This window comes from Periophthalmus magnuspinnatus, chromosome 23 (assembly GCF_009829125.3).
Source record: "Periophthalmus magnuspinnatus isolate fPerMag1 chromosome 23, fPerMag1.2.pri, whole genome shotgun sequence".
Lineage (NCBI taxonomy): Eukaryota > Metazoa > Chordata > Actinopteri > Gobiiformes > Gobiidae > Periophthalmus > Periophthalmus magnuspinnatus.
In genome coordinates, this window is record NC_047148.1 from 15558605 (window position 1) to 15574828 (window position 16224).

Below are 16224 nucleotides of genomic sequence, written 5' to 3' on the forward strand. Positions count from 1 at the left end.
GGTTTCTCTTCCTCTGAGCCTCTTCTCCTGGTGTTAAAGGGCTTTACCCCCCACCACTAAAACACCAAGAAAAACATGAAAGACTCTGATCTAAATGCTGTCTCTGGATTCAGAGATCAGTGAAGCTGTTCTTTAATCTTACTGCAATGTCAGAGCAGACAAATGGAGGCTCATGTATTTTTCACAGGTTCATAAATGTGCCATTGTGTTTTTGTTATTCGCTCAGACTCACTTATTGTTGGTCAGATGCATTACTTGTATTAAGTCATTTAATAAACAGTTTGGAGATATTTAGGCAGATCTTTCCTATTATATTTGTTGCACTATGTAACTTTTCTGGTGTAGGGTCTGCCACCTGCTTGTCTCCATGGAGATATTAGTGCTTTGCCTGAAATATTCCACAGTAAGTTATCTTGCTGGTGTTTTATAAAAAAAAATATAAACACATGCATTCTTACAGTGAGGGGGAACTTTCTCCACATATCGATAGAGATAGAAAGGTTTAATATACCTACACTTCTTATATAGAAATATTTAATGCTAGGCAGGTTTTATTGTTTTACTGTTCTTTGCCCATGTGTCGTATTTTGTGTATACCTGTTTGTGTTGACTTTGTGTGAAGCACTTTGGGCTGCTTAAGTTGTATTTTAAATGTGCTATGTAAATACAATTGAATTGAATGCTATACTGTGGAACCTCACAGCCAAAGCAATGTCATCTCCACTGAGATGACATTGCAGAGAAGAAAGTGGAGTACCCTTCCCCAGAGAAGTTACATAGCACACCTTTAAAGTCACATCAAATCACTTCAAGTTTGAAGTTAAGTAGAATAAAAACAGATTACGTATATATCCCATAAAAAAATAAACAGTTCAATTGAGCATACTTTTTACAGTTGGAAGAAACTGCATTTTCTGAGAAATTATAAATACTTTATCTTTTGTCTAATAACTCTTCAGGATCATGTCTTCTTTGGTTAAAGAGCACTCCCAATTGCTGCTAATTTTTAATGGTACTAGTAGCCACAGTCACTGAAAATGGTTATAGATCGCCTCATGTTTTGAAAGTAATTTATTCTTCTGTGTTTTTCTCTAAGCTGTTTTCCCTCTGGGTTGGCAATAACCTGTCTTCATCTTTGTGTTTGCTAACCCCAGGTTGTAGCTAATTGAAAAGTTTTGCCTCTGTGCTGTAAACCAATGGCATGTGTTAGTTAAAGTAGCCAAGCTGCACCTATTAGCGGCTAATGGCTGCAGCTGAAGCTGTCGTTAGCTGGAGGTTGTGCGTCTCTCTCCATAAGTCACTCATTATGCCACATTAGACCTGCATGTGGAGGTGCATATCAAACACCTGCATCAACAACAGGTGGAGCAGTGTGCAAACACAAAGAAAAAACTGTTATTGTAAAAAAGGTTCAAGGAAACTGAGAAGAAATGACTTTATATGACATAAAAGGATTCTTTGGAGATATGGACTCTGTACTTTAGATTGACTTACAGTGATAATTATTTCTTATTTACTCACAAGTTCATTTGTTGAGCTGCCACCATTGTACATAACTAACAAAAGATTTGATACCTGGTTCATTGGATAAAATATCATATTAATATTTGGTTAAACTATTTAAATTTTACAGTTATGTTAAAACATCTGAGATTGGAATTATTCTTAATCTGCACTTTTGCAGATTTCTTAAATATCTAATTCACACACTTTTGTATATTCTTTCCAAATTTCAACTTTGTCAGTGTTTAGATTAAAAGAGTTATCATTTCTACATTCCATAAATCATTAAGGTATATCCTTAATACAGGAGAAATTCTGGTGGAAAAATCCAGGAAATATTAGTTTTGTTTTATGCAAAGTCTAAGCCTCTGTTCCATTGTGTGCACTGCAGTTAGCTTTCTAAAAATGTCTAGGACAGAGTATTTAGTCACGTTCATACTGATATCTTTCACACAGCGTCTTAAGCCAAGCGGACGTAAGAAGACACTGTTCTCTGCAGATATGCCTGACTATTGTGCTCAGCTGTACTCTTCACCTTCACTTATTCCACTTATGATCAGAAGGAACTCTAACTTGTCTCACCAGCTTTGGGCCTTAGGCAGTGCACACTAGTTGTGGCAAGGGCTTTGTTCACACTTTCACACACTCCACATAAAAATACTCACTAAACTGGAACTAGACCTAGAACTAAACCTGGACTAGACCAGGAAACTAAACCAAGATCAAACCAAATCTACATCAGGACTAAAATGGAACCATAAACCAGAACCAAGATAGGAAATAATACTAATACTTTCACATTCATTTACAAGAGGCCATTAAAATCACTATTATCTGTGTAAATTGTTGTATGGCAGAAAGGAGCTGCGGGGAATTCAGTATTACAATGTGCAGAGACTCCAGAGACTGAAGGTAAATAAATGGCATGAAAATTGAACCCTGAACCACCATGCGTGGAGGAGCCATACAGGGTTTATATAGTTTTACTGTGTATATCATTACATGCCATACTGTCCCACATCAAAGTAATATTATATTTTTTAGAATGGCTCTGAGTTACTCCCATGTTGGGATTAAATCGTTATATAAAACTGACGATTTTTAAACTATTGAAAAAAAGTCACTTTTCATTGTGTATATATGGACTTCATGGACTTCTTTGGGTCTTTGGAGCGATCATGATGTCTGGAGTATAAAGAATAAAAATATATGTCATGGGCCTTTACTATTGGTCTCCTGTAGCACAGTCCGGTAGACATTTGTATTTGAGGAGACTTTGTGATGTAAACCTCTTAAAATATCCTCTTTGCAAAAGTAAATTCTTATTTCCTTTTACAATTATCATATTATCCTGGATCTGAATCTTACAACAAACATCTTTTTTCAGGATAAAGACATTTCTCCAAAGATGTATTGGGTGAAACGTGTCAGGATAAAGTCATGTTTTGAAACACTTATATAACTTACTGTCTTAAACAAAATCCCATTGGAGTTTAAAATTGAGTTTGGAGGGAGAATGCGGGCTCGCCTTATAAATACTAGGATTTGTTCTTGCTAACACATCACTTGTAAAGCATTGAGCTCAAGGGACAAAGGGTACAGCATGTTAGCTTAAATCACTTTTACAGTGTTTACAAGTGTCCCCAGCTTTTTATCACCAAAGCACTTACAGACTGTTGCAAGTGCTCATAAATTCAGAGTCATCACTAGTGCATCTTGGGAATTGTAGTCTGCCGCATAATATAGGATGTTCTGCCGCAGTAAAGCAGTTGTTAATTATAAATCACTGTATGTGTTTAAAAATGTTTCATTAACTGCACTTATAAAATGCTGAAGAAAATGCTAATCTATAATGAATGGCGCTCTCTGCTTTTGAAGAAGCATTTTCACACTTCTGGATAAACATATTGTGAGACTGGGCGATTTGTTGGACACTCTTTTAATGGTGCAAAGCATTTAGTCATAGCGAATCATGAATGATTTAGGATCTGGTCGCTGCATGACTTCACTTTATGAAACGTTAAACATGCTGTCAACTGCCCCACTGTTAATGCTCCTTATACAGACCTTCTCTTTCTCACAGCTGGTTGTGTGACTATAGTTTATTGTACAGATAAAACAAAACTTGAATCTCACATGCAACCAGATTATTTACTGCTAGTTATCATAGTGATCAGTATAGGCTAGTTTAATCTATGTATAATATTGTACACCTAGGCTTGCAAATGAAGTCTTGTTTTATATGAGTGAGAGTGGTTTTGCTCTCCTAATAAAACTGCAAGCTAACTTACACTTTTTCATATTCTGCTGTATTCTAATGTGCAGTCAGCACGGATGCAAATAAGCAGTGGGCTGTGGGAGTTGATTTCTCTGGTGCTTTTGAGCTGTTACTCTCCGGGTATTTCTCAAGGTAAAATACTTTTCCAGGGATAAAAATGGTCTTCTATTGTTTTTAAAGTCATTGGCTATATTTAGTTTGAAATGTGTGAATCTTTCTTAGTGTATGAGACATTTTCTTTGAAATATAGCCTTCATTCAGTCCATTGTTCTTGCAGCAGTTTTAAATTAAAACTGTTGGTGGTGTAAAATCGTTTGTATTTAAAGACTTCTTAATATAAAAGAAAGATGCTTCAGTGGTTGTTTTTAAATGGTAGATAATAAGTAACTGGTTTTGAGTAGCTAATCTGTGTGCACCAGGATGGGTTTACTTCATTAATAATCCACAGCATACCTGCAGCACACCTTCTGAAATGCCTTCAGGGGCCGACTTTTAATCTCCAGTCGATCCGCACTAATCAATAATCATCTATTCATAACACATTATTCACATGCGCTCGTGTTGTGGGAGACTGTGAAAAGTGCTGATGCCAGCAAACGGTTGAACCTGTTGGCTCATGTTTGTAGTGAACTATTAGTATGAAGCCATCTTCATCTTTTCTAGGTGTTAGTCCAGGTAAAGATTTAGCAGGACTTTTGAAACTGGAGCTTAAGGCGGATACTACTTGTAATCATTGTGGTTGACAAGGGGAGTCAAGTGTTCAGATTTGAACACACAAAGTCCTTCAAAACACACTACATTTTCTTTATAAACCAAGATGTGTCATGATTAATTAATTTGTTTCACAAGGAACAAAATGCTGATTAGTAAATAAAAATGTGTAAGGAGTAACAATATGCCTTATTAAGTTCTAATAACCTTCTGCGTCAGTTTTTCATCATTCACCATAATACACATTTAGTCTCTCAGATGGGCCTTGCGTTATGTTTTTGTTATAAAGATAAATAGTTGTGTTTCTGATCAGTGATCACCCAGGTAAAAGGAGTTTGTGACAGTGACTGATCACATGATGGTCACCTCCACACCCTGAGCCTGGAGCCCTATGGACATTAGACAGCCTATCAGGAGCACCGTCCTTGTGCATGAGTTGGGCTGCTACAGAAATAGAAACAGTTCAGGTGTGTGTGTGTTTGTGTGCATATGTGTGAAGCACCCTTCATCTACAGCATCGTCAGGTACTATATTTATGACTGTACTAAAGGTTGGTTTTCTCATCCACTAATTATTGTCAACATTAACAGTGGTTCTCATACTGGGCTCCATAGACATGCCTGGTGGGGCTCAGTTTGGTTCAGCTTTAAATTAGTTATTTTTCTCCTATGAGTGGGTCAAACAGGTCTGGAGTGAATCTGCAACAAAAGTGCCACAAGGCGATACAAGCAGATAAAACTAAAACTGTGCTGACCAAAGGCATTTAGATATAACATTTTACAGTCAATTTGTCACGATTATTTGGATAAAATACTGCAGCCCTAGTCTGTTATTTTTCATTTTGTATTGAAATTCACTACAGTAAAGCATGAGAAACTTTACAGATCCATAGTTCCCTCATGTGGTCTCTCACTGAACTACATCCTCATTCATAGACTGTGACTAGCAAAACTGCTGGCCTCAGCATTTTTTCTGCTGATTCTGAAAAATATGATTACGTATTAGTACAATCATTTATTAAGTGTCAACACTAGCAGCCTGTGCAGTCATTTTTAACAATCATCAGAAGAATTACATTTAGATATGCCGATATTTTTAATATTTGGATTGGAGTTTAGATTCCACGAGTCATTAATAACAGAGATTGTGATAAGTGTGCAACATTTTCTGCATGCAATTTCCATATATTGTAATGAACATTTCTTGTGCGGGTGAAGCTAACTAAACAACTCTGAAGATCTCAAGTTAGACCAAGTCACAGGCTAGAACCATTTTTCAGAAAGTCACATTGGCCTCTTTAATGAAAATCATACTCCCATGAACGCTCATGCTGATCACATTTAAGTCAATTTATTTTTTATTTTTTCAGAGCATCTAGTGTTATATTCCTGAAAAGTATCAGTAACCAATAGATTATTCAAACTGTTTAATATCTGTTTTATTTGAACAGATATGGTGACATGGTACCAAAGACCATCATGGGAAAGATCTTTGGCTCAATCTGCTCTCTGAGTGGAGTGTTGGTCATCGCTCTGCCTGTGCCCGTCATCGTGTCCAACTTCAGCCGGATCTACCACCAGAGCCAGAGAGCCGAGAAGAGGAGAGCACAGAAGGTAAAACATTTACTGACCAGGACGTTGTTGTATTTGCAGTTTCTGTGTAAGGTGAAAGAAGAAGAGAGAAAAGACGAACAACTCAATGTGCTAATCCAAAGTACAACCAAGCCACAGACTTTTTACAGAAAACATAATGGTAATAATTACAAAGAAAAAAACTAACTATATATATATATATATATATATATATATATATATATATATATATATATATATATATATATATATATATATATATATATATATATATATATATATATATATATATATATATATATATATATATATATATATATATATATATATATATATATAGTTTTATATATATATAGTTTTATATATATATATAACTATAACTATATAACTATAACTATATATATATATATTTTTTTTTTTTTTTTTTTTTATTGAGTTACAGAATTTTCCATCTTTGTTTCACCTTTCTTTGACTATATTGGCTAATTTATCATAGAAAACACTTGAGGCCCTTACTAATTCCTTTTGAAGGCGTCATGCAATTATTCTAATAATAATTGTAAACATATTTATTACAAGAGGAGTCTTGTGAGTTGTTGAGTCAGAACATGGACGTCTGTATATGTATTCACAAACAGAAAACCAGGCTTGCTAGAATTCTTGCCGTGAAGAGCGGAGAGGCTAACGCTTATTTGCAGTACAAACAAACTCTGCAGCAGTTTGGAGCGAATGAAGAGGTAACCGTGGAAATGCAGTCTTCGACGGGTGGTGCTGGTGTTTTCTCTCCTCCTTTGGTTGATGTAGTTCTCCTCTTTGCTGAGCTGTGACTTACTGACCTGCTGCAGGCTGCTGCATGCTGGATGTCCAGTATTAACCACCAGGGAATGGTCTTCTTCTATCTTCCTCCATCAAGGGACATTTACAGTATCTGACTCAGCAGAAACATATTCACACATAGGTCCATGTCTGTGACAGATTTTGATAGCTTCAGTTGAACAGACACTTTGTTAACTAAATGAACTAATCTATACCGTTTAACTAAATGTAGATTATATTTTTACATAAAGGTGCACTATAAAAACTTTAATTGTCGAGTGTCTGACACCTTCTTGTCTCCTGGGAGATTTTAAAGCTTTGCCTGGAATGTTCCACAGTATGGTATTAAATTCTATCTCCATGAAAACAAGCAGATGAGGCTGCCAGGCCAAGTTACAGGCCAGATCTGTGGAGTGGCAACCCCAGTTATATAATGCAAAATAGATGTTTCAATTCCATACAAGCAAAGAAATAACAGCTTTCTGGTGACAGTCAAGTGGCAGAACTATCAGCAGAAAAGCTTCATAGTGCCTCTTTAATTTCTTCTGTACCTGTATTTTTACTGAGATACTGATGTGGACCACTGGCTGGAACAAAGCTGAAAATGTCCCTATTTAAGTATGGACCTTTTCTCTCCAATACACCGACATTGTACATGAATGCCAGAACTTAACATAACACACTTTTCTTTTTGTTTTGTTTGGACTGCATTGTCCCTCATGTGGCTCACCTGTTTAACCTGTTCATGATATCACCATTATGAGTCCATTAGCCTGTGGAGCGATGAGACCAGTCAAAATGCATGTTGTTAAAAGTTATGTGCCATGAACAATGATGTGAATCTACGTGGAACTATAGTCTTTACAAAATGTATTTCAACACCATTTGTATGTAACTATGGAATAAAAGCATTTAGTCCTGCTCAGTGCAATCTGAAGGTGAGCTGAATATTGAATGACAATCAAATCAACAACAACAAACCGTAGATATATAAAAACAGAGAATGCCTCAAGTCTCATTTGATACTGTCTACACTGCTAAACATTTATTAGTGTTACATGTTTAGAATAGTTTGTTTTTTCATTAAACACTGAACTATGAGCGATTGAGAGCTTGGTATATGGTCAGGTGGCATCTCTTGATTGAAAAGCTAACATTGAAACATTCAAATATTGTTTAATTTGTATTTTTGCTCTAAAGGCCTCGAAGGAAGCTGGGAAAGCCCTGGTGTGCAAGACAAATCCCAACTTTGAGGAACATCACCATCATCTGCTGAACTGTCTTGAGAAAACCACAGTAAGGAAAAGGAAACACTGAAACACACAAAGTCATAACAGTTACAATAACAGTGTTTCTCTGTAGAACCATGACTTTGTGGATGAGAAGACATTCGAGGCCAGCTTCAGGGAGGAGACTCTGGTGAAGCAGATTTCTCGCACCTCCTCCATCTCCTCCAGCTCTTCGGCTCACGGCCTGAGCTCCTGCTGTGCACGGAGGAAGAGGAAGAGCTTCAACGTCCCAAACTCCAACATGTCAGTGGGTCTACAGGGCAGCCAGGAGCTCAGCACCATACAGATCAGAGAAAGACCACTGACCAACAGGCATGCACCTGTCCATTCAACGTCATTCACTTACATTTAATCTCCTGTTAGATGTTGTCAAATCAGAACTTATTCCAATGAGGAGGGTCAGTGTGTCCAGTTTGTTATATCAATTGTTACTTATAGATGTAATGTTCAAGTTCACTACTTGCATATAGCACGGTTAACAATTAGCTCCAAAATCACACCTTCTATTATGTTTTTTCCAGTCAGCAGTGTAGCCAACTCTAAGCTACTAGCTAATACTAATGCAAAAATGTTAACAAACTGATTACTTACATTTTATGTTGTTTTTAATCTTAATAGTTAATTTAAAACATATTTGAAGTTGATCAAAACAGCTGCAGACTCCAACAGGACAGTATACAGTATACATAAACACATGGCACACAGGGTCATGTGATGCAGGATTCCCATGATGAGTCAGAGACAAAGAATCCACTGTGTCCAGCTGTGGGAGGTCTGAGACTCTGAAAACTGTCTCCTCCACATAGAGAGAATGTCCCACAACAGTTAAACTCAACTCCTCTGAGCAGGTCTCCACATTGAACTGAAAGACACACAAAGATCGCTGTCATTCAGGCTATTTAAGATTTATTCCATGGATTCTATGCATGAAGGTCATTAATAGTCAGAGGGTGTAGTAGTTAGGTTTAGTGATCATTGAAGCAAAGAGTGATACTGGCCCCTGCCCTCCAAATATATACGTATTGTAAAAATAATAATTATTTGTGTCCTTTTTCATATTCATTTTCCTTCTCTCTCCAGTCGCTCCAGTCGCTCCAATTTGAATGCCAAGTTTGAAGAGACAGTCCCACTAAACTGTGAGCAGCCCTACACCACCGCAGTCATCAGCATTCTCACGCCCCCGGTCACTACGCCGGAGGGGGACGAGTCCGCTAGCTCCACTGACTACTCCCATGCAAATATAGTCCGGGTATCAGCCCTCTAGTCCTCTACGGGCTTCACCTTGTACCCTCAGACAAAGGACCCCAGCCGGATGGCCCAAAGCTACAGACTGTGTGGGCGTGGCTTCAAGTGTTTGCAATGAAAAATGATGGGTTAGCTTTTGCTTAGCTCTCTACTGGGGCATTGCATCAGTTTGTATGCACCCATTCTCAGTTAACCCCTTTACAGACTTTTCTTGAAGAAGAATTTATATCAATGCAATTGAAAGGTAACTGTAGCAAAAGTTAAAACTATATAAATGTTATGAGTTTGCATTTAAAAGAACAAAATTGGCCTTCACAGCATTTTGATGAAGAGACTGAAATAGTTGATTGCAATACATCTGTAAATGTTTAAAGAGGTTCTGTTTTTGCACCACCACTCAGCCTAAGTCATTACATTATGTGCTTGTGGTCCACCCTAGAATCAAACAAAATAATACACTTCTTACAGAGTTAATAAACAGACATTAACTGTAGCATTTATCTTTATTTACAACAAATTTGGTCAGGAGCCTTTCAGTGGGTTAACAACTCTTGTTTACACTTGCGATTATGGTTGACGTTTTTGGATTTCCCCAAATGTGTCAAGATGCACATAACTGAATTATTTTCATTACTGAGGTGCATTAATACCTCATGACAAATAATGACAGACTTTGATGAAGGAAATACAAAAAACTCCTTGCATAGATGTATTTGGATGATATGGTCTTATGCTACTGTTTTGTCTCGGAGGACTCAGGACCTTTAGAGCATGCTTTAAGTGTGTGTGCTTGAGTGCATGAGGTGGTTCATGCTGATGTTCTGCATGCAGACCTGACTGAATGTGTGACTGTAAATATTCTTTTTTTTTCTGTTTTACGTTTACCACAGTGGGCTGCTGCTTTGGTAGCTCATTATAGCAGCGGTGGAAATGAAACTGATGTCATTTAGAACAAAACAAATATTACCTCTTATCTTCCAACCTGCTTATTGTGTTTTACTAGAGCCATCTTTAATTGAATTTACATCAATTAGATAAATTACTTGAAAATAACATGAGTCATTCAGAAAATAATTACATAAACTATTTCTCTCTATTGTCAGTCTTGTGAACCAGAATGGACCAGTGTTCAGATACAGGCTACCTGACCAAAATGTTATCTGTACAAACATGACCATGGTTTATTTTGTGTTAAAAATGCATGAAATGTTCATTCTATTCGTTAAAATAATTTTTGATTGTCAAATACTTGACCATCTTAGTGACATGACCATCAGAGCCCCATAATGCAGCAGGTATTTTGTTTTTTACTAAGAAGCACCAACGCCAACATCATTCTTCTGTCTCTTTACCTTAACGTGACATATGCAATTCACTCCTTTCCTTTTTTTTGTAATGATATCTCTGCTTTTATACTGTATATTGAAAAGCCGAATCAGGTCCGGTGTATAAATACAGAAACATATTTTTGAGTAGTATAATGTTGCATTGTTGATAATGAAAGTTCTGTTAATTACAATCTTGCTAGTTAAATGTTCTTGTTATTGAGTGTAGTAAATTTGTGTTTTATATATAATTTCCTATATTTTCCTTCAAGATAATTTCCCAGTGCATGCATAGTTCAGAAAGAAATAATAGCGTGCATCAGCCTGCCCAACCAAACCTCACATTCAGAGAAATGTGTGTTGAAGACATGTTTAAGCATATTCACAATGAAACCAGTTCTATGCGACAAATTATACATCCAAAATGAGGCAGACATTTTTGACACTTTGGTGTGTGTTTCGAACTGAATCTATTCAAAGATGTTTGTACTGTGTTCACAATGCCCCTTGTTTTGGATTGGTTGTAAGTTGAATTCAACAAATTGTCAGCGAGCAGATTTAATCATTGCCTAGAATAGAGTAGATCAAGACGGCTGGTCAGGTAGGTTGTGTAGGCAGAAGAAAGATGATTACAAATGAATTTCTTATATTGTATAATTACAATGTGAATCAATGAGGTTACTGAAAAGAGACTTCCATGAATTTGTCCAGTGCAGTGTTTGAAAAATAAACAACAATAAAAATGTTATCACAAACATTGTAACATGTTGTTAGATAATTTGTTATCATCAGTCCTAATTGATTGTGCAAAATGCAAATATAGTAGTTTTTATCATACAGGCTTCTATTGTATAAACATAGTAGTCAAGAAGGTGACAGTAACTATATGAACTACATTAAGACATGCTAATGCAAAATCCACAAATATTGTACCAAAAATTCAGGCCTGACTCATAAAAATAATTTGCATGTGCAGCTGCACCTGAGATATTGCGTACACCAAAATGAAAAAGGTAGTTCCCATTTCAGACTGTTGCAATGTAATGTACTCTAATGCAAGACTCACAGAAATTCCAATTTTACAGTCTCATAACTGGAGATCTAAATGATTGTAGATTGAAACATTTTGGTTTCCAAAGTGGTTCTCATCCAGTGAAAAACACTCTTCATAATCCATTTAAAAATTGCAGTTGATTTTTATAACCAAGTGTGCATCTGTAACAGTCGATTTCCTTCATGTAACAATTACGCAGAATCAAGGGGACAAACTGGGAAAATTATTCACAACATTAGGGATTCATCAGGCACTCCCTACGACTGAAGCTGTGGTGGGGTCATTTGGTGCGACCACCACTGTGTTTGGCACTGGACATTTGTGTCCATAATATAATGCCCAGAGCAGCATGAGAGTCAATGCCATGGCCAGGATCTGAGCCACACCGATGGACACACCCAAGAAGCGCAACGCCTGCAGCTGCTTTGTGCCCCTAATGAAACTGTAGATCTTTGGACCGCAGCCCTAAAATATGAAGCAAACAGATGTTAGTCTCATGGTACATGTCAGAATATATGAAAATTTGCTATCACAGTGTGTTTTTATCTGTTTTGAAAATATACACACGATAATATGTATAAAATATAAGAAACTAGCACTAGTTAAAATGGAAGTAACTCTGGCACAAACATCTGGAATAAATGAACATAAATAATGAGAAGAGCGGAGCCTGACCTCTTGATGCAGGTCACTGAGGTCATGGTAATGCGCATGTCGAGCACATCCTGGATACTGATTGGAGCAACAGGAGTCGGGAGGCCACTCCATCTCTGTCATTTCCAACCAGTCAGTGAAGTAGATCACTCCACAGCATTTATACTGCAAGTAAAGTTCAAGTGCAATAAATGAGTCACATGGCCACATGATTTTGCATAATTTTACATAGTTTACAGTAGGGACTTCTGACCTCAGTCTGGAAGGTGTTCCAGGTGTGTGTGAGCCACTGGTAACGCTGGAGACCATAATTTGGCATCCGGGACTTGAGACTGATCATGTCTGAGCGCTGCACTAAAGGCTAAACAGAGGGCAGAGTGAGACACTGATTACACTATTCACACTGATCTGTCCCCCCTCTGTCCCTCTGCAGGTGTCACAGAGATAGTTACATCAACTGACCCAGCTGCTATGACGAGATAAGCCTTAATGACTCATTGGAACTTCATTGATAAGGATTTGTCCAATCCTAATGCTTATGGGTTTGTCAAGGATAAAAATACTGTTGGTTGGGAAGTTGCATGTCTGGATCATAGATGTGTGTAACTGGAGAAGCAGTGTGTGCCGGACATGACTGACATTTCTGGATATTTTTAGATGCACAGTTTGTATCAGCAGCCGAATGTTTGCCTGCAGCTGTTCTGGTCCTGCTGCTCAAACTCAGTGTGGTCTAAGCAGTGCAGACATCCTTAATTTACCGCTGTATAAATGTAAATCAGAGCTGAATATTCTTACCTCATCATAAGTCCAAACAGCACAGGCTAGCTCCACACAAAAGATCACCAACAGGCTGCAGAAATACTAAAATATGGACAAAGATATAGGCTTTACAGACCAAAGCACAATATCTGTTTTCTTCATGATCCAAATCTCATTTTGCATGCAGAACATCAGACTTAGTATGTACCAAAACAGTGTCCTTATCAATTATATCTGCAAATATTATATCATATCATTGACAAGGTAACATAATTAAACACAGAATTTGATCCTTTATCGTGGTACTTTGGGAAGCAAAGTGCCAAATGCTAGAACATATGCTAAACCATAAAACAGAAACAGACTGGCAGATTCATCAATCCAAGCTGTGCTATTTCAGTTTTCAAACTGATTGAAGATCAAGATGAAGATTGAACTTTTAACACCAAAACAGATATACCAGATGGAAGTGCGAAGATAGGGTTCCTTATTTTAGCTGAAAAGGCAAGCAATTGTCTTTAAACGTCGTAAAACAAATGTCTTCTTTGCGTTGACAGTCAAAGATAAAGAATATTTTAATCTTTCAAACAATGTACAGTAGTACAGTAGTAAGAGATAATTGTCTTGCTTCTGATCAGCACAAAAAGTAGCCTATGCTTGGATTGTGATGGAGCCATTGCAGTGAAAATGAATACGATTACTTATTCATGTCTTGTCTTTCGTGTGTGTGCGGGGGGGGGGGGGGGGGGGGGGGGGGGTAAGGGGTTTGCGAGTTTATCCTTTGGCCAATAAAAAGCTCAGACTGAGTTCAGGATAGGTGGAGTTTTCTGTCCCCATTGTGATGTGATCTCCCAGGTGTCTTTGGGGCAGGGGCATTTCCTGTTTCTTGTGGCTTCCTATCATTCACCAGGCTGTGTCCATCTGCCTGCAGGGACAAACTTATCTTCTCTGAGAGACAATGGGGACACCTGAATCCTGGCTCTGCCCACTGTAATGGGTCACACACAGGTGATCCAGCTAACAGAGCTCTGTTGTAAAACCTGTTCAGCTATAGGCCAGTGCATTTACCATGTTTCCCTTAAATCAAATGAAGTTATTTTATTAATGAATGTATAATATATTATTCATGTATAGTGTAAAATGGTTCTCACCCAGGATAGAAGCAGCAGGTTACATTTGTGTGTGCCGCAATATCCAACCATGGCCACGATAATCAGGAAACAGCAGACCGCAATGACAACTGGATGCACTGCAGCTGAATATGTGACAACTGTAGCCTCCTCCAATCTGTAAAGACATTTTTATTCAGATGGTATAATGGAAGATGCTAGATGAGAGATTACACTGACAAGATGGCATAATAGTCACACACTTTATGTGACTTTATGTAATGTTGCAGGGTTTATATTTCTGTTTATTTCACCAAATTTGCCTGCATTTCTTTATTGAAGATGATCAGATATAGGTGTTACAGGTTATGCCTTTTGGAGTAATGCTATTTCATACATTTTAGTAAAATATATATAATTACAAATATACGGTTGTCAACTTTCATGATTTTCATTTGATTTTCATGATTAACATTGAGCGAGCCATTATGAAATAGTATTCATAGTATGCATAGGGGAGTCCCTGCACTTCTGGTAGTGTGGTGGCACCTTTAGTGGGACCGAAGCTAAGGTCTATTGCCACTGCCCCAGACTCCAAACTCACCTTGTGTGTGCTGTGAGGGTCAGGACAGTATTGAGGGAGTCTCGGATCCAGGCAGCCACTCCCAGGACACAAGCTGACATGAGCTGGGAGAAACCAAAATAAACACACACAAAAATAAACCCTGTCAGATCAGTTTCTGTTGCCTACAAATAACAGCTCAGAATGTGAAACCTGCTCCCACAAACACACTGCAACCTACTTTCACTGTATCAATAACTATGAACTTGACTTTTTGAACACAAAGCCTAACTCATAACCAATCTATGAAATAATCATTGAGAACAACATGCAATGCCTACACATGTTTAGCCTATACGACGAGCACATATCAGAAAATATGCTTCAGTGTAATGAAATTGTTGTGCATCATTTTATTCATAGACTATTTACCTGTGTAGTCAATTGTGTAGTTTACTATTTGTTATATGCTATCAATAAGTGATTAATTTATTCCCAATGCATTTGAATTATTCTGTATTGTCACTGCTCTCACCCAGAAGAGTAGGTTAAGCGCGTACAGCAGGCAGCGCAGGCACCTCACCGCGTCCTGCCGGGCCATCTATGCGCAGCGACCGGTGTTCGGCCGCTCGGCTCATTACCTTGGCAACATGATCACGAAACACAAATAACACCACATTTGACAACACGAAGTGCCGAGGACGTTGTCTGCAGAGTAGTTAATTAGCTATAGTTCTGGTGCCTCATGCCCGGTGCGTAAAAGCCGAATTCCGCTGTGCGTAAATCCACGCGTTGAATCGCTTCTGCCGCACGCGTACTATGTCCTTGAAAAATTTTTGAAAACATCCAGAACACGTGATTTCTCACTTTCCCTTAGCCCGCCGACATGATGGAGACTGTTTGCGGAGGTATGGCAGAGGCGCTGACATGTCCAAATCAGTCATCATAGGAACCGTAACAGCGCGTGACCACTTTGAAAATACTGTGGATCCAGCCAACCTGTTGTTCGCAAGCTGTTAAGACTTATAGGCGTGGAAACTAAATCATATTTTTTATCCTGTGAAAAATCCAAACGATCAACAGCCCTCATCAAATGCGTGTTGTGGCGAGATTAAATTCCAAGCCTCCTAAAATGTCTTGCAGTTGTTGCTGGAGTCCTGGGCAGTCTAGTGGGGGCGATACAGTAGAGCGCTATTGGTAGAGTCCATGTGGATATCCCGTCAAATGATATGCTTAGTGCTCCCGGTCCTCCAGTGGAAATCATTACATAGGCATCCTAACTTCCACTGTGCAGGTTGTACTAAAATAAAAAGGAGATTTTAAATCC

At 38.0% G+C, this 16224-nt stretch overlaps 3 protein-coding genes across 6 annotated transcripts in view; 1 reads left to right on the top strand and 2 right to left on the bottom strand.

Moving 5' to 3' along the window:
• kcnd2 (potassium voltage-gated channel, Shal-related subfamily, member 2) overlaps positions 1-9656 on the top strand; it is a 37541-nt gene extending 27885 nt beyond the window's left edge. Inside the window, exons 2-6 of one of the 4 annotated variants that reach the window (XM_055231789.1) lie at positions 5943-6105; positions 6723-6849; positions 8114-8196; positions 8263-8501; positions 9279-9656. In XM_055231789.1, coding sequence (XP_055087764.1) covers positions 5943-6105; positions 6723-6849; positions 8114-8196; positions 8263-8501; positions 9279-9453 — 787 coding nt within the window. In that variant the 3' untranslated portion in view covers positions 9454-9656. Of the gene's footprint in view, positions 1-5942; positions 6106-6722; positions 6850-8100; positions 8197-8262; positions 8502-9269 lie in introns of all 4 variants that reach the window. The other 3 variants (XM_055231790.1, XM_033989816.2, XM_033989815.2) reach the window with 3 other exon arrangements.
• Positions 1-16224, bottom strand: part of eps8a (epidermal growth factor receptor pathway substrate 8a) — a 180889-nt gene that overhangs the window by 163237 nt on the left and 1428 nt on the right. The window lies entirely within an intron of this gene.
• tspan12 (tetraspanin 12) lies at positions 11461-16086 on the bottom strand. The gene is made up of 7 exons (XM_033989894.2): positions 15433-16086; positions 14940-15022; positions 14378-14513; positions 13263-13328; positions 12721-12828; positions 12489-12632; positions 11461-12278 (listed from the first exon to the last, which is right to left on the bottom strand). Exons 1-7 carry the CDS (start codon positions 15496-15498, stop codon positions 12060-12062), a joined length of 822 nt encoding a protein of 273 aa, XP_033845785.1. The 5' UTR covers positions 15499-16086; the 3' UTR covers positions 11461-12059.